Below are 16,634 nucleotides of genomic sequence, written 5' to 3' on the forward strand. Positions count from 1 at the left end.
CTTGATGAACAAAACTATTATGTTCACTATCTTCACCATCTTTACCGTTGTCCTCCTCGATCGACTAGTGAACAACTAGAGACTTTAGAATAGCCTCTAAAACCGGAGATACTACTACCTGTTTTCTAGGCTATGGTAGGACTGGCGGAAGCAATAGTCCACTGTCTATATGATTAACCATATAACGTCGAATTATCTTATAAACCTACGGTTGAAGAACTAGACGTCGACGTATCAACTAAGGAACTAACTGATAAATTGGCTGCTGAACAACCTGCCTCTTTAGCGGTAGAAGGTAAGCCGGTTTAACTTGCTTCCGGAAATTCGGTTGCTATAGTAGAGATTGATCTTCGATCTCCTATATTCTGGTTGACGGCTTTAGTGTAGGTAGTATAGTCTATGCTCTTCCCGGTATATCTAGACCTACGGAAGCTTACTTCTATTAAATTATAGGTCTTGAAATCTGAATTGCTATTTCTAGCTATCTACTAGTAATAGAAACCTACGGAACTAGCTTTAGTCTAATCACAACCTTCGGACCTTCGTAAGGTTGTTTACCTTTCTTAATTATAAAATCTAGAATATACGGACTACCTTCTTTATAAAGTGCTCCGGCGTTATTATCTAAATTAGGATCCTTAGGTACCGGCTTTCTAGCTAAAACACCCCCCTTTAGATCGTTATCCGATCGAGAAGAGTTGAGATCTAGTTTGTCGGGAAAAGTGACGTCCCGTAAACAAACAATCTCCTTCGAAGTAGGATTCTATACCTTAAAAATATAACTATTCTTATCTTTATAACTAACTAGGTATCCTTTAAATATATAAGCAGCTAATTTCTCTGATTAAATATATATCTCCCTCAGAATATAGATAAATACGATAGTACCCTATATACGAAGATATTTTAAATTAACCCTCGTCTTACTAAGACTAAGGCCCTCCTACTAGGAGATAATTAGTATCTTCGTAGTCTTCGGATTAACTAAACGATTATAAATATAAATTACGGTATCTACTCGGTAAGGCTAAAGCTATTTAGGAAGCTTAGCGTCTATATTTATTATACGTTAAATCTAGTTAATATAACTACCTATACGCTCTATAACGCTATTTAGTTTAAGTATATAGGTAGGCGTGATTTTAAAAACTATACCTTCTTCCTCTGCCTATATCTAGAACTTATAGAATTTAGTTCCTCCGTTAATCCGCTAGAAAGCTAGGTAACGTCTACGAAGAATCTTCTATCTCTTATAGAAAGCAATTATATAAGATATAATCTCCTCTTTAGTTCAAAAGTATAGTCCTTCGGTATATCGAGTATAGTTATCGACAATTAGCACCTAATAACATTTACTATAAGATCTAGGTAGGTTTATAGTTTATATATCCGTATAAAACTTTATACCTAGCTTCTCTATACGTCGTTATATATCCCGAGAAATCTACTTCTTAGCTTTACTAAGTTAATAAGCTTCGTAGTTAAAGTTATAAAGTTTAACCTAGTCTCCTTCCTCTAGAAGAATAGTATTAGAAAGAGAAGCTTTAATATACGGTCTTCCTATATAACTAAGTCGATAATAAATTTTGTAAGTTAAAATAGACTTATTAATTCGATCAAACTCTTTATCTAAATCCGAGTCTAAATTAGAAGAATTCGGTTTATAGAAGTAAGTCGTTTAAATAGTCGTTTAAACAGAAGACTATTATTATATCTTCTCTAGAATCACTCCTTAATAGAGTAGGCTATTAATCTAGGATAAACTATTAAACCGTTTTACTAAACTAACTTCCTCCCTATTCTTATAAACTAGTTTCGAAACAATTAGATTATAATAGATACCGTGATCCGCTTTAAGAGTATTAGATAAAAGTAGACGATCGGTAGTTACCGTATTATAGTAGGTATTAATAAGAATCATCTTAATCTTACCTTCCGAATTCTTAATTTGAATCGGCGCCTTACTATAACCAATTACTAATTAGATCTTACTATTAGTATTTATATAGCTATATAGCTCCTTACTAGGCTTATAAATTAAGTATTCGTAGAAGTCCTTATAATATCTAGTAATTATTTTAGAAGTACTACTATCAATCATCTAGTTATCTTCCGAAGAACGAGCTATATTAGCACGAGTAATACTAGCCTTACCTTTTCCTTTACGTATAGTTATATAGTACTAAGTATTACTACGCGGCTTCTATCCCTCTATAGGTAGATCCTTTATTAGGTAGAAATATATCTTAGTAGGATATCTAGTATATCTATAATAGGTATATTTAGAACTATTTATATACTATAGCTATTAATTACGCTACTATTCCGCCTATTCGTTAATCGACTTACCCTTAGGCAGCGTATTCTTCGTACCTTAATACTATTCCTTCTAATTATTTTGATTATCCTTATTATTATTATTATCCGATCTAGAGTTATATAAACTACCTCTACGACCTCTACTACTACGGCCTCGACCTCTTATTCTACCTCCGCGTTAATTATTATTATTATTATTCCGCGCGACGTTAGTAGAAGCTTCCGGGTCGAACGATAACGAAGTAGGAATATCGCGTGCTTTAATCGTCAATGCCTTATATATATCGCTAAAAACCTCCTTTATAATAGAATCTAGCATCTTATCTTTTAAAGTCTTATAGGTAAACGTAACCGATTTGAGTTTACCTTCTAGTTATCGAAGTATTATAAATAACGCTCCGAATAGGTAAGGTTCGACTTTATATATACTAAGCTAGTTATATTAAGTCTAGTAGGTATTAATATAGTCCTTAGTAGAACTAAAGTATAATCTCTTTATCTCGTCGAATTTAATCACTTTACGTCTTATATTATTAATAACACTAGTACTACGAATAATAGACTCGACTTCACGTAGTATATAATCGGCGTAAATCGGGAAACTATTTATATATCCTTTAAAAGTTATAATAATCTTCTAATCTAGAAGACCTTCGATCTATCTACTAGAAATCTTCGACTAGTATCTCTATAGATTATAATCGGGATCGAATTCGGTAGGACGAGGTAGATTATAGTCGGCGACCTAATCGATTCGCGCTATACTTAATCTATTAATAATCTATCGTTTCTATCTTACTAGATTGCTATTATTAAGAGCCAATTTAACACCCTTATTAAGCTTAATCTCCTTTACTTTAGGAAGATTAGTCCCCTATATACGTGTCCGTCTAATAGGACCACGTTATTAATATTACTATCCCTAACTATTAGAAATAGGATTATATTACTAGCGAGAAGTAGGGAGAGAACGTAAGGAACCTTCTCCTCCGTTATCGTTATTATCGTAGGAACTAGTTATTTTGATTATACGTCGAGTATCCGTATTCGGTCTCGATCGAAAGAAATACGCGAAGCGGTACCGTCTATCGCGTCGATAAGGTGACCACGGAAAACGAAGCTTCCTAGATAATTAGAATAATGAAAATATTAACTCACGATAAGATCGTCGATAAAAATTAATAATAGGATCGATAGTCGAAAAGTAGAGATACGGAACGGGCCGAAAAACGCGTCCCACAAATGAAAAATAAAAACTCTGATTAGTTGAAAATTTTAACGAAAAGATGCTCGGAGTCGTACGAGCAAGGGCTTATAACCTATCAGATAGAATATAGGCTATGCAGGAATGAATATTAACCTTAAGGGATTAATATTGTAGACTCTCTAGAGAAAGAAAAGAAGAGAAGAAAAACTAGCTACTATCTAACAATATCCTAAGTTCTGTGGGTCAGGATCACCTGCGGCCCCACATGGCCGTCACGTGACTCCAACATAAGCCGGTTTAACTTACTTCCGGAAATTCGGTTATTAAAGTAGAGATTGATCTTCGATCTCCTATATTCTAGTTAACGGCTTTAGTATAGGTAGTATAGTCTATACTCTTCCCGGTATATCTAGACCTATAGAAGCTTGCTTCTATTAAATCATAGGTCTTAAAACCTAAATTACTATCTCTAGCTATCTACTAGTAATAGAAACCTACGGAACTAGCTTTAGTCTAATTATAACCTTCGGACCTTCGTAAGGTTATTTGTCTTTCTTAATTATAAAATCTACAATATACAGACCACCTTCTTTATAAAGTGCTCCGGCGTTATTATCTAAATTAGGATCCTTAGGTACCGGCTTTCTAGCTAAAATACCCCCCTTTAGATCGTTATCCGATCGAGAAGAGTTAAGATTAAGTTTATCGGGAAAAGTAACGTCCTATAAACAAATAATCTCCTTCGAAGTAGGATTCTATACCTTAAAGATATAACTATTCTTACCTTTATAACTAATTAGGTATCCTCTAAATATATAAGTAGCTAATTTCTCTAATTAAATACGTATCTCCCTTAGAATATAGACAAATACGATAGTACCCTATATACGAAGATATTTTAAATTAACCTTCGTCTTACTAAGATTAAGGCCCTCCTACTAGGAGATAATCGGTATCTTTATAGTCTTCGGATTAATTAAATAATTATAAATATAAATTATAGTATTTACTTAGTAAGGCTAAAGCTATTTAGGAAGCTTAGCGTCTATATTTATTATACGTTAAATCTAGTTAATATAACTACCTATACGCTCTATAACGCTATTCGGTTTAGATATATAGATAGGTGTAATTTTAAAAACTATACCTTCTTCCTCTGTTTATATCTAAAACTTATAGAATTTAATTCCTTTATTAATCCGCTAGAAAGCTAGGTAATGTTTATAAAGAATCTTCTATCTCTTATAGAAAGTAATTATATAAGGTATAATCTCCTTTTTAGTTCGAAAGTACGGTCCTTCGGTATATCGAGTATAGTTATCGATAATTAGTACCTAATAACGTTTACTATAAGGTCTAGGTAGGTTTATAGTTTATATATCCGTATAAAACTTTATACCTAGCTTCTCTATATAACGTTATATATCCCGAGAAATCTACTTCTTAGTCTTATTAAGTTAATAAGTTTTATAGTTAAAGTTATAAAGTTTAACCTAGTCTCCTTCCTCTAGAAGAATAGTATTAGAAAGAGAAGCTTTGATATACGGTCTTCTTATATAACTAAGTCGACGATAAATTTTATAAGTCGAAATAGACTTATTAATTCGATTAAACTCTTTATCTAAATCCGAGTCTAAATTAGAAGAATTCGGTTTATAAAAGTAAGTCGTTCGAGTAGTTGTTTAAATAGAAGACTATTATTATATCTTCTCTAGAATCACTCCTTAATAGAGTAGGCTATTAATCTAGGGTAAACTATTAAACCGTTTTACTAATCTAACTTCCTCCTTATTCTTATAAACTAGTTTCGAAATAATTGAATTATAATAGATACTATAATCCGCTTTAAAAGTATTAGATAAAAGCAGACGATCGGTAGTTGCCGTATTATAGTAGGTATTAATAAGAATCATCTTAATCTTATCTTCCGAATTCTTGATTTAAATCGGCGCCTTACTATAACTAATTACTAATTAGACCTTACTATTAGCATTTATATAGCTATATAGCTCCTTACTAAGCTTATAAATTAAGTATTCGTAGAAGTCCTTATAATATCTAGTGATTATTTTAGAAGTACTACTATTAATTATCTAGTTGTCCTCCGAAGAACGAGTTATATTAGTACGAGTAATACTAGCCTTACCTTTCCCTTTATATATAGTTATATAATACTAAGTATTATTACGCGGCTTCTATCCCTCTATAGGTAGATCCTCTATTAGGTAGAAATATATCTTAGTAGGATATCTAGTATATTTATAGTAGGTATATTTTAAACTATTTATATACTATAGCTATTAATTACGCTACTATTCCGTCTATTCGTTAATCGACTTACCCTTAGGCGGCGTATTCTTCGTACCTTAATACTATTCCTTCTAATTATTTTAATTATCCTTATTATTATTATTATCCGATCTAGAGTTATATAAACTACCTCTACGACCTCTACTACTACGGCCTCGACCTCTTATTCTACCTCCGCGTTAATTATTATTATTATTATTCCGCGCGACGTTAGTAGAAGCTTCCGGGTCGAACGATAACGAAGTAGGAATATCGCGTACTTTAATTGTTAATACCTTATATATATCGCTAAAAACCTCCTTTATAACGGAATCTAGTATCTTATCTTTTAAAGTCTTATAGGTAAACGTAATTAATTTAAGTTTACCTTCTAGTTATCGAAGTATTATAAATAACGCTCTAAATAGGTAAGGTTCGACTTTATATATACTAAGCTAGTTATATTATATCTAGTAGGTATTAATATAGTCCTTAGTAGAACTAAAGTATAATCTCTTTATCTTATCGAATTTAATTATTTTACGTCTTATATTATTAATAATACTAGTACTACGAATAATAGACTCGACTTTACGTAATATATAATCGGCGTAAATCGGGAAACTATTTATATATCCTTTAAGAGTTATAATAATCTTCTAATCTAGAAAACCTTCGATCTATCTACTAAAAATCTTCGACTAGTATCTCTATAAATCGTAATCGGGATCGAATTCGGTAGGACGAGGAAGATTATAGTCGGCGACCTAATCGATTCGCGCTATACTCAATCTATTAATAATCTATCGTTTCTATCTTACTAGATTACTATTATTAAGAGCTAATTTAATATCCTTATTAAGCTTAATCTCCTTTACTTCCGGAAGATTAGTCCCCTATATACGTATCCGTCTAATAGGACTACGTTAATACTATTGCTAACTATTAGAAATAGGATTATGTTACTAGCGAGAAGCGGGGAGAGAATGTAAGGAATCTTCTCCTCCGTTATCGTTATTATCGTAGGAACTAGTTATTTTAACTATATATCGAGTGTCTGTCTTCGGTCTCGATCGAAAGAAATACGCGAATCGGTACCGTCCGTCGCGTCGATAAGGTAACCACGGAAAACGAAGCTTCCTAGATAATTAGAATAATGAAAATGTTGACTTACGATAAGATCGTCGATGAAAATCAATGATAGGATCGATAGTCGAAAAGTGGAGATACGGAACGGGCCGAAAAACGCGTCCTATAAATGAAAAATGAAAACTCTGATTAGTTGAAAATTTCAACGAAAAGATACTCGGAGTCGTACGAGTAAGGGCTTATAACCTATTAGATGGAATATAGGCTATGTAGGAATGAATGTTAACCTCAAGGGATTAATATTGTAGACTCTGGAGAGAAAGAAAAGAAGAGAAGAAAAACTAGCTACTGTCTAACAATATCCTGAGTTCTGTGGGTCAGGATCACCTGCGGCCCCACATGGCCGTCACGTGACTCCAACATTATCTCTATTAATATCGCTATTTATTATAGCGAGAATCCGGATTCTAACGTTTCCGTCTCGGTAGTCTATACTCTTATATATCTCTCGACTAGAGGCTCTTAGTATTAGTTATCCTATCGGCGCTATTATTCCTATCGTTACTAGCGTTACCCTATTAGGACTATTCCTATCGCTTATATAAACTATCTAGATAGTTCGTCCTTACTCGGTTAGGGGTAAGGACGTAGAGCCGAGTCTAGGAATATACTAGGCGGCGGTACTATATCTTTATCTCGTCCGGTTAGTATAGCGGGTAGTATATTACTATAGCCGAACTTAATAAGCGATAGAGATAGACTCTAACTATATTTCGCTACTAAGATTTATAATCGAGCTCGTTTATATACCTAAGGTACGGCTAGCCTTATAGTACTTATAAGACTTTATAAGCGGTATAGCCGCTAAGGAGTTATAGGTTATTCTAAAGGTTACTCTATAGAACCCGGCTACTATTACTTTATAGCCTACCCCTATTAGAGGTATCTATAGAGTCGTAGTAGATCCTATATAGCTTTCTTAATTAGCTAGCTACTTTCTAGAAGCTACTTAGGTAGAAAGCGGAATAGGATTATAAGGAATATAGGTAGGAAGGGCCTTACTTAGTTATAAGTAACTTACTCTATTAACTAGGTTACGTTATCTATAAAGAGTTATCGGTAAGGCCTATCTATATCTTCGATATAGAGCTATAGTTAAAATACTAGCCTTAGTACGCGGGCTTACTATTCGGTAGTCGTTAACTAGGGCGGTAGGGTTATCTAGCTACCGCCGCTAAGAGGGTTTTACCGTTAGAAAAAAATTCTTCTCTCTTACCGCTCCGACTACGCGGATACTACGTAATTCGACGGGTAGTAAGAGATAGCGATCCTTACTATACGGGTACTACGTAGTAAGGATCGAGGTCTAATAGATAGGGAAGGGTGATAGAGTTCTACTACTACGCGGGTGCTACGTAGTAGTCTTCGTCGCTTACGCGTCGGGTCTACTACTACGCGGGTACCACGCAGTAGTCTTCGTCGCTCTCGCGGATATAAAACGAAAAAAATTTTGAAAAACTGCTAAAAAAAACGAAAACTAGGGTCCTAGATGGAACCTAGGACATGCTACCAGTTGTTACACTGATAGTCAGGGGAAGGCAAGATGGTTTCTATTCGTAGCAAGCCCACGCTGCCTATGGAGGGGCAGCGGGTCTGTGCTGACTAACTACTATTATGTAACAAAAATGGTATTAGGCATACTATATATATATACACTGACATCTTACTAGATCTTCTTTTTTGGACGTTCTTCTTAGGGTCTTTCTAGTTGTCTTTCTAGTTGTCTTTCTAGTTGTCTTTCTGGTTGTCTCTTTATATATCTTTTCTAACGCATTATCAGGCATCATCTGGGTTCAATATTACTACTAACTAGTATATAACTGGGTCTAAGTTACTGCCAGGCAATATAAACCAATGAGAGAGTTATGTGATGGTGATCCCTATAGTCGCCCATACTCGCGCTAAAGCTGCCGGTGCCTCCCTCTCATATTTAGAAGTTTGGGTTGAACCCTAGGACGAGCCCAACTATATCTACATTTCTAAGTAAGGTGGTGATGTATTCATAGCAGAGCTTTTGTGCAGGTGTCTTTTTTTACCTTCATGCAGTGTGACAGATGTACCTTTGCTTGATTTCTACTAGATGGTTTCTTTGCCCTATGAAGCTATATAGATGCAGCTTCATGGCAGCTAGTTAGATCATCATCATCTATTATCATTGATCCTGATCACACTTATTCTCCACTGTAGTCTTGTAATACCTTCGGAAGATGATTCAAGGTGGGGGTCTAGGCGTCAATTACATCCATGTTTGACCCTCTTCTACTTCAATAGCGAGCTCTCTCACATCACCAACGAATCAGCGCTCAGATTCGCCTGGTCCTTCAGCATCATTGGTCTAGTGGTAGAATTCGTCGTTGCCATCGACGAGGCCCGTGTTCGATTCACGGATGATGCACATCTTTTTTTGGTTTTTGTGGAATCCACAGACCCGATAGCTCGTTGTGGAGCAAAAAGAAGAACACATAAATTACTCAAAACTCAGTGCTAAGAAAGACCAGCAGAGAAATGTACAATCTAAATGTTTGATTGAATATGTGACGTGAATCATGAACAATGCGCCTAATCCTCCAAATCCATATGACCTTAGAACTACGGTAAAACCAATCCTATTCCCTCATACCATAACATAAAAAAAGCAACCGCGCACCCATGCAGAAAGCAAGACTCACTAATGCCATGAGGCATCCATTCAGTCCCATTGGCCTTTATCCAGGCCACCCAAACCACCACCAGTATGCTTACCCAGCAACTTGGCAATGTTAGATCCCCCGCTGCGTTGCTTGATGCGGAGCTCCTTCTCACGCTCACGCTCACGCGCAGCTGTATAGGAGTTGACGGCACCGCCCTTCTTAGGACCCGAAGCTGCGGCTTTGGAGACACGGTTGGAGGCGTTCGAGCTACTGGAAGAGGAAGAGCCAGTTGTAACGCGACGCAGAAGTTGGGGAGGGCGGAAGCCAATGGGACCCTCTCCGCCGCTGCCGCTGTGGAATGCAAGCTTGGAGTTTGCAGAGCCAGTGTTGGTGCCTGTGGCGGAATTGGAGGATGCTTGTCGGAGGAGTGCAAGACGGTCAACCACAACTCCGCGCGTGCGGCGTGGGTGGCTGGGTTTGGCGAAGGTGGTGTCCGGTTGTGGTTGATCATCATCGCCTTCGTCCCCACCGGGAGTATCTTCATCTTCTTGCTCATGTTCTGCATCGTCGAGAGAAGCATCGTCCTGGAAGGAGTCGTATTCCGGGGTTTCGGTGAGGAAGGACAACGTTTCACGAATCTCTGCTATGGTGGCTGGTTTCTTGGACATTGCACTGGCGGGGGTGCGACGGAGGCGAGCCGCCGGACGGTTGGTTGCATCTTCAGCTGATGGTTCGAGAGGGCGTTTGCGGTTCTGACCATCACTCGTCGCATCATTGGAATGTTCTCCTGAAGCGGGGTCCTGAGATGCTTCTCCTTGGGAGGCGTCCTCTTCTTCATTCAGGAAGTCGATATTGAAGTCATCATCAACTTCACGGTCCTCAACGGCCTTGAAGAATGCGGCCTTCTTGGGGTTCTCGGCAATCTCGCCGATTTTCTCATCTGCCAAAAGAGCACGGCGCATCTTAGCGAACTCGCGTTGCTTCTCACGACGACGTGCTAGGTGCTCATCGTCCGAGTCGTCGAGGTCAAAGTCATCATCCGCATTCTTGCGACGACGGAGGGCTCCAGTCGTGATATCTTTCATCAACTTGGCGACATCTTTCTCGTCACGGTTGCGATCGTGAACCCTATAAGAATGTTAGTATCTTTCCATGGGCCATAAGCCAAACCCTTAACATACGCATTGAGTGCGGCAAGCTCCTTCTCATCAACCACCTCGCCACTGTTGTCATTGATCATATGGCGATCAATGGCATTTTCTTCGCCGTCGCTCTCGTCACTGTGACCTCCAAGGCCTGCGTATTCATCCTCGGATTCTTCGGCAGCCTCATCGACAATGTCTTTCGCCTTGCTGTTTTTCTTGTTGTATTGCGCAGCAGGACCCTTCTTTACAGCCTTATCCTTCTTCAAGACATTGAAGGCATTGGCATCGATTTCAAAGTCACCTTCATTCTCATTCTCGTCCAATTGAGAAAGTTCAGTTGCACGTCCGCGCCGCAACATTTTGCGCTTGCGATCGGCAATGGGCGACTGAGTTTGACCCACAAGGACGGTGTCGACGGTAGACATAGGCGGGGTACCCCTGAATCTTTTTGCTGGATCGAATGGTGAGAATACAAAGCCCTCGTCTTGGGTTGGGTCAGGTAGCTGGGATTGGGAAAACTCCGAGAAGGCGTATGGCGCAGGCGACTCTGAGACTCGGGCCACACTCTGTGCATAACCCTCCATAAAGTCTTTATCCTGAGGCTGGGGCTGGCTGTCTGGAACAAGAACCTCTGATTCCTCCTTTCGAAGTTGAGGAACAGGCCGACCAGGGTCTGGAAGAGAGAAGGGCATGGTGGCAGATTCCACTTGAGTGCCAGCACCATTGCCATCCAATGTGGAGGCAAATGCCTGAGTAAGACCTAAGGACATATCGCCTGATGTTCCCATCCCGAGGAAGTTGGGTCGTTCGGCGGACTGTGGGACATAACTCGGGGCTCTCACAGGCGTTGAAGGTGGTTGTGGTTGGTCTTCATCTTCGTCGTCGCTAATCACGCGAGTTGGTCGCTTCCGTCTCGCGGTAGGCATCTCGTTCTCTGCATCTGAAGGAGCGACCTCACTCTCATCATCAGCGGAATCGTCGTCTTCATCTGCCTCCTGTTCGACGAGATCCCCGCCACCATTGACGCGCTCATGTTCTTCCTCCTGGTCATCTTCATCGTCTCCTTCGCCATCAGCCTCCTGGTCAGAACCGGAAAGCTCGTAGTCATCGTCTTCGTCTTCGTCGTCGCCGTTGGCCTTCTTCCTAGCAGCATTCTCCTGTCGGCGGATTTCATCGGCCTCTTTGCGTGCTTTGTCCACAAGATTTTCCATGTCATCCTCCATCGCTACACGCTCCTCGGCTGTTTCAATGACCACTCCCTTGGCCCTGAGCTCTTCAATGCGCTCCCGGCGCTCCTTGGCCGCTTGCTGTCGAGCCCGCCATAATAGACTTGCGGAGAGCTCTGCGGAGTTCATGGATGCCATTTTTCGGGTAGGAGATGTCAGATGTGCCAATGCCTTGAGCTTGGTCATAGAGGGGTCTTCATGCCTCTGCCTAGTAGGCAGGTTTTCGAATGCTGCAATGCGACGGCACTTGCCAGGGGATGTTACCACCTCAAGATCGCTATCTGAATCGTCCAAATCTCTCTGGTGCGCAGCAACCTCTTGCCTGGAAAGCAGCACGCGGATAGGTGGTTGTGTCAGTGGGCGAGAAACTCTCTTCAATTTAGCACCCTCTGGGTTGGGCTCAGGTACGGGAATTGGGACCTCCTGGACTGCAGTGCCCTTGGACAATGCAGGATGCTGGTTTGGCGCCAGGAGGTCTTTCGGGGCAGGTAAATATTCAGTGTCCGCATCCATATCCGCATCCACTTCAGCTGCTTGAACTTGGGCATGCCCAGAATCAGCAGTGGATTTGGTGGCGTCCAAATGCCCAAGAACTGGAGAAGTATGTGGAGTATCTTTGGTTTTGTTCCGTAGTTCTCCGTCAGAGGAATTTTGTGATCCGACTGCTGACGATGAATTTGCCGCGAGCTGCTCGGCTGGGGTAGCGGGTTGCATGAAGTTGAATTTGGCGAACAGGCTTTCTTTGGTAATTTTCTTCTTTGTCTTGGCCTGGTGAGCTAGTTGCATGTTACGGCTCATTCGCTGGGTCTCCTGCCTCATTTCATCCAGTGCCTTTTTGCTGGCTTTCCGGGGCTGACGAGCCTTCTGGGAGAGCTTGCTCGCAGAACGGGGATCATCAGCACCGCTCTCCTCGCCTGAGAGGACCTGCGAACTAAACTGCTCCAGCTGAACTTTTCGGATGGCCTTCTTCTTTTCGGCCTCGACTTTCTCTCGCTCCTCGCGTTCCTTGCGCTTTTGAGCGACAAGAGACAGGAAACGGGCGTTTCCTTTAGGCTTGTTCTCAGTGGCATTTTCTGTGTCTTCATTTTGGGTGTCTAGGTCGTCATGCGGTTGGCCTGGAGAGGATACGAAGAGAGGAGAGTCGGGTCTGGAACGGGGAGGGCTTTGGCTCATTCGGTTGGCGGCCCTGGGCGAGTTGGTTGTGGACTTATGCTTTCTCCTCGGACCGGCCGCAGGTAGGTCATCATCATCACTAGATTCGCCGATGGGTGTGGGTTGTGGTTCTTCTGTCTGCTGAGGCGTCTCGTCCTGTTTCTTTTCTAATCGGATTGCCTTTGACACGCGAGCAAATGCTGAATCATCGTTCTCGGGTTCAGCCGATCTAGAATTACCCTGTAAACGGGCAGCCATACGGCCTTTCGGTCGGAAAATCTCATCTGCGCTGTCTGAATCGTCTGCTGAGTCGTGCAATGGGCCATTCTCACGTGTATCAGCAGCCGGCACCGAAGTACGCCCTAAATCAAGCTTCGAGACAGCATTTATTGACTTGGCAACTTGAGTGTCGTCTTCCGAATCGCTGTCGAATTCCGCCATCATGGCCTTGATCTTCTGGCCGGGCGTAATAATGTTCGGCGAATCGCCGGTGGGCGACGCGGAACGCGTCGACCGTGGTGTGGATGGCGAAGACATGTCGTGAATATTATGGTGAATTATGGTGGATTTTAGGAAATAGTTTTCATAATGATATCGATTGTACCTGACGGCGGACTTTGAGACTTCCAAGGTCCGGAATAAGGTGGAGTGGATGCCAGGTTCAAGGGCGCATAGTCTGAACGCGATGCGCGTTCCTCGCGTTGCTAGGCCCCACACGTGACCTTATCTTATCGCCTAATTTGTCTCAAGTGGGCGTTAATTGGATTTATTATTCCTACGACCAACTATGGAAGTATTGTAATAGCAAGTGATATTTTCATATTTTCATCTTTTTTTGTAGGGGTGTTTTGTGTGATTCTGATGTAAGTACCTCTTTCGGTAGATCAATGCTGCGCTGCTAACAACGATGGGAGTATTGCTCATGCTGTTATTCCCTGGAATCTCATAATACAAAGCTTGATGCTATTTTGTGAATAGACGCCGAGATCACCCATGGACTCCTCAAATATCGCGTAAGAAAAACTGAAAGCAAAAAAAATACAATCACAATACAGGCAAGGCTTTGAGCCAATCACCGCCACGGCTCCTTGGGAAATTAGACATGTTCGGGGAATCATGGAATCAAAACCAATGAATCTTCTCAATAAAGGTTCGTCGAACAAACGTCATCAAACTGAAACGTAGGACAAAAGGGCATTCTTGAGTGAGATTAAATCTCGATGTCAATGTCCATATCGAGGGCTGCAATGTTCTCATCATCGGTGTTGCGGTAGCTAATCATGAAGCCATTCTTGGGCTTCTTTGGAGTGACGCGGGAGGCGGCAGTTCCCTTCTGTGTGGGATTGCCGTTGGATTTTTCGGCATCAAGGGTATTTTGCTGGTTGTCCACAGAAGCGTCGGCGGCAGCGGATTTAGCTGCCCCACTGAGATCATGGTGAGTTTTGGCCACTGTTCGCACGCGCATAAAGGGATTTGGAGCAGCCTCTCCGCGGGCAACAGCCTCGGCTGCCTTCTTAGCAGCCTTTCTCTCCTCGAGCTGAGCACGACGACCGTTCTCAATATTAAGCTTCTGGTTGCGAAGGTTGATCTGGTGGACTCGTTCGGCTTCCGATGGACCCCTGTCGACCTCCTTCTTGACAAGAGTTGTCCCCCAGGACAAGGTCGGATTGACCATTTTCTGCAATTCTGCCTCGATCTTCTCGGCTTCCTCCATGTCTCCGTTGACTTTAGCGAATTCCAGATTTCTTTCAAGTTCGAGACGATTAAGCACATTCTTCTTCTGGTCGAAAGCACCCTGGCGACGGAGTTTCTCGTTCAGTTCCTCCCGAGTGAATGTATGGTTGAGGAGACGGTTGATGTCGGCGACTTTCGACTCAACTTTGCCCTTTGTAGCCAGCTTGCAATCCTCAACGGCGAGGGTCTGAACGTAACGGCGGTACTCGGCCTAGTTATCTGTTAGTTGGCTTGCAAGATTTGAGATTTGAGAGGAAGAAAACAAACCTCAGTAAGTGGAGAATTGGAGAAAGTGACGAATGGGAAGTCCCTAACAGCCTTTCCGTGTGCTAACTTGACGTACTGATCGGTGACAAATGAGCGGCCGTTTTCGCCCTCTAAGGCGTATGGCTTGCCCTGGGAGATTCCTAGAAAAAGGTCAGCATGCATAAACAAGCGAGGCAGCATAAGTTCTTACCAGTAATCAGGCCCAGGCGATATTCGTTCTGACCACTGTCGGGGTGCGGGCCAATGCTCAGCCGAGCGTAGCAGCCGATCATAGCGTTCTCAAATCCGGGGTAGAAGCAAACTTTGGCAAAGTTGTTACGTCCAACTTGAGCACGTCGGATTTCCCGAAGCTCGGCGGGCGGGTCATCCTTGGGAATGGAAACAGAACGGCCAACGCGGTCATCCAATTCAAGATCACTCTCGGCATCAGCATCTTCATCAGAAACATCAGACCCCATGGAGTGCGAACGGCGCGATTTTGTAGGGTCTCGGCGACGGAGTTCATCCCGCTTGCCCTTCTGCTCACGTTGGCGCTTGTAAGCCTCGATGGCTCCAGACGTTTCTCCGACTTTGCGGCCACCAAGAGTGGTCTTCTGGCGCGAGCTCTTGCGTTGATTATCATCCAAGCCGGCGGAGCCTGCCTTTCGCTTGGCTTTCTTAGCTGCCCGTGCTTCCTCGCGCGAGCGAGATGCTAGAAGGCGGCGTAGAGCCAGATCCTGGTTGTGGCGATCGACTTGCTGGGCACGTTCGGACAGGGTTTCCTCGCGCTGGATTTCAGGCATAGCCATGATGTCCTTTTTGTCCTGGGCCGAGTAGTACAACTTATCATATGGGAAAATGGGGCGATCCTCGTCGTTGTCGCCGGAGTTGTCGGCCTCTGACTCGGACTCGGACATTGGGGCAGACTGAAGCGAGTGACGGGATCCATCGTCAGACCTGTATACGTTGCCAGGTCAGTAAGGCTCTTGATTATCAAAATAGAGGGGCACTGCTCACACTTCGCCCTCCGATTCATCTTTCGCAGGCTTGCGAGATCGGCGCCCCATCGATTTGGCGGTTCCTTTGCGAGCCATGCTTGCAGGTGAGGTATCTCGATCTTGGTCGTGTGAAGAAGCGGAGTGCGCTGGTGATTTGGGGGGTGGTGAAGTTTCCTCCTCAGAGTCACCCGCCAAAGCGAGCAGCTCAGCATCCAAATCGTCTGCCATTGTGAAAATGTCTCAATACAACTTATACCCTTAATAGAACTCAATAAGCAAAGAGCCTATATATCAATAGGCATTCAACAGCCCTAGAACAATAGGAGTATTCTTGCTCCTATAGACTTATTCCCTCCTTTCCAGGAGTCGTTCCAAATATGGAGAAGTTGGCAAGACTTGCAAAATGCGGTCCAAAATGTCTGCTCAAGATCGAGTGATGTCCCAAATTCAACAAACACTCTGTACACGGGACAAAGGGTGAACGTAATGGAGGGTATCGTAAAAAGCAGGTAGATGGTCGTCGCAAGTTGGCCTTAGCC

At 42.1% G+C, this 16,634-nt stretch overlaps 2 protein-coding genes across 2 annotated transcripts; both read right to left on the reverse strand.

The window, feature by feature from the left end:
* Positions 1 to 9,653: 9,653 nt before the first annotated feature.
* On the reverse strand, positions 9,654 to 13,654 carry N7516_010050 (uncharacterized protein; the record flags this gene model as incomplete). The annotated part of the gene is made up of 2 exons (XM_057222769.1): positions 9,654 to 10,722; positions 10,776 to 13,654. The coding sequence occupies 2 exons, from the start codon at positions 13,652 to 13,654 to the stop codon at positions 9,654 to 9,656; spliced, it is 3,948 nt and encodes a 1,315-aa protein (XP_057069990.1).
* A 673-nt stretch (positions 13,655 to 14,327) lies between these two features.
* N7516_010051 (RNA polymerase-associated protein) lies at positions 14,328 to 16,323 on the reverse strand (the record flags this gene model as incomplete). Its single annotated transcript, XM_057222770.1, has 4 exons — positions 14,328 to 15,062; positions 15,119 to 15,258; positions 15,309 to 16,054; positions 16,115 to 16,323. 4 exons carry the CDS (start codon positions 16,321 to 16,323, stop codon positions 14,328 to 14,330), a joined length of 1,830 nt encoding a protein of 609 aa, XP_057069991.1.
* Positions 16,324 to 16,634: the final 311 nt, after the last annotated feature.

This window comes from Penicillium verrucosum (genome assembly GCF_028828655.1).
Source record: "Penicillium verrucosum strain IBT 35672 chromosome Unknown utg000004l_segment0_segment0, whole genome shotgun sequence".
NCBI lineage: Eukaryota > Fungi > Ascomycota > Eurotiomycetes > Eurotiales > Aspergillaceae > Penicillium > Penicillium verrucosum.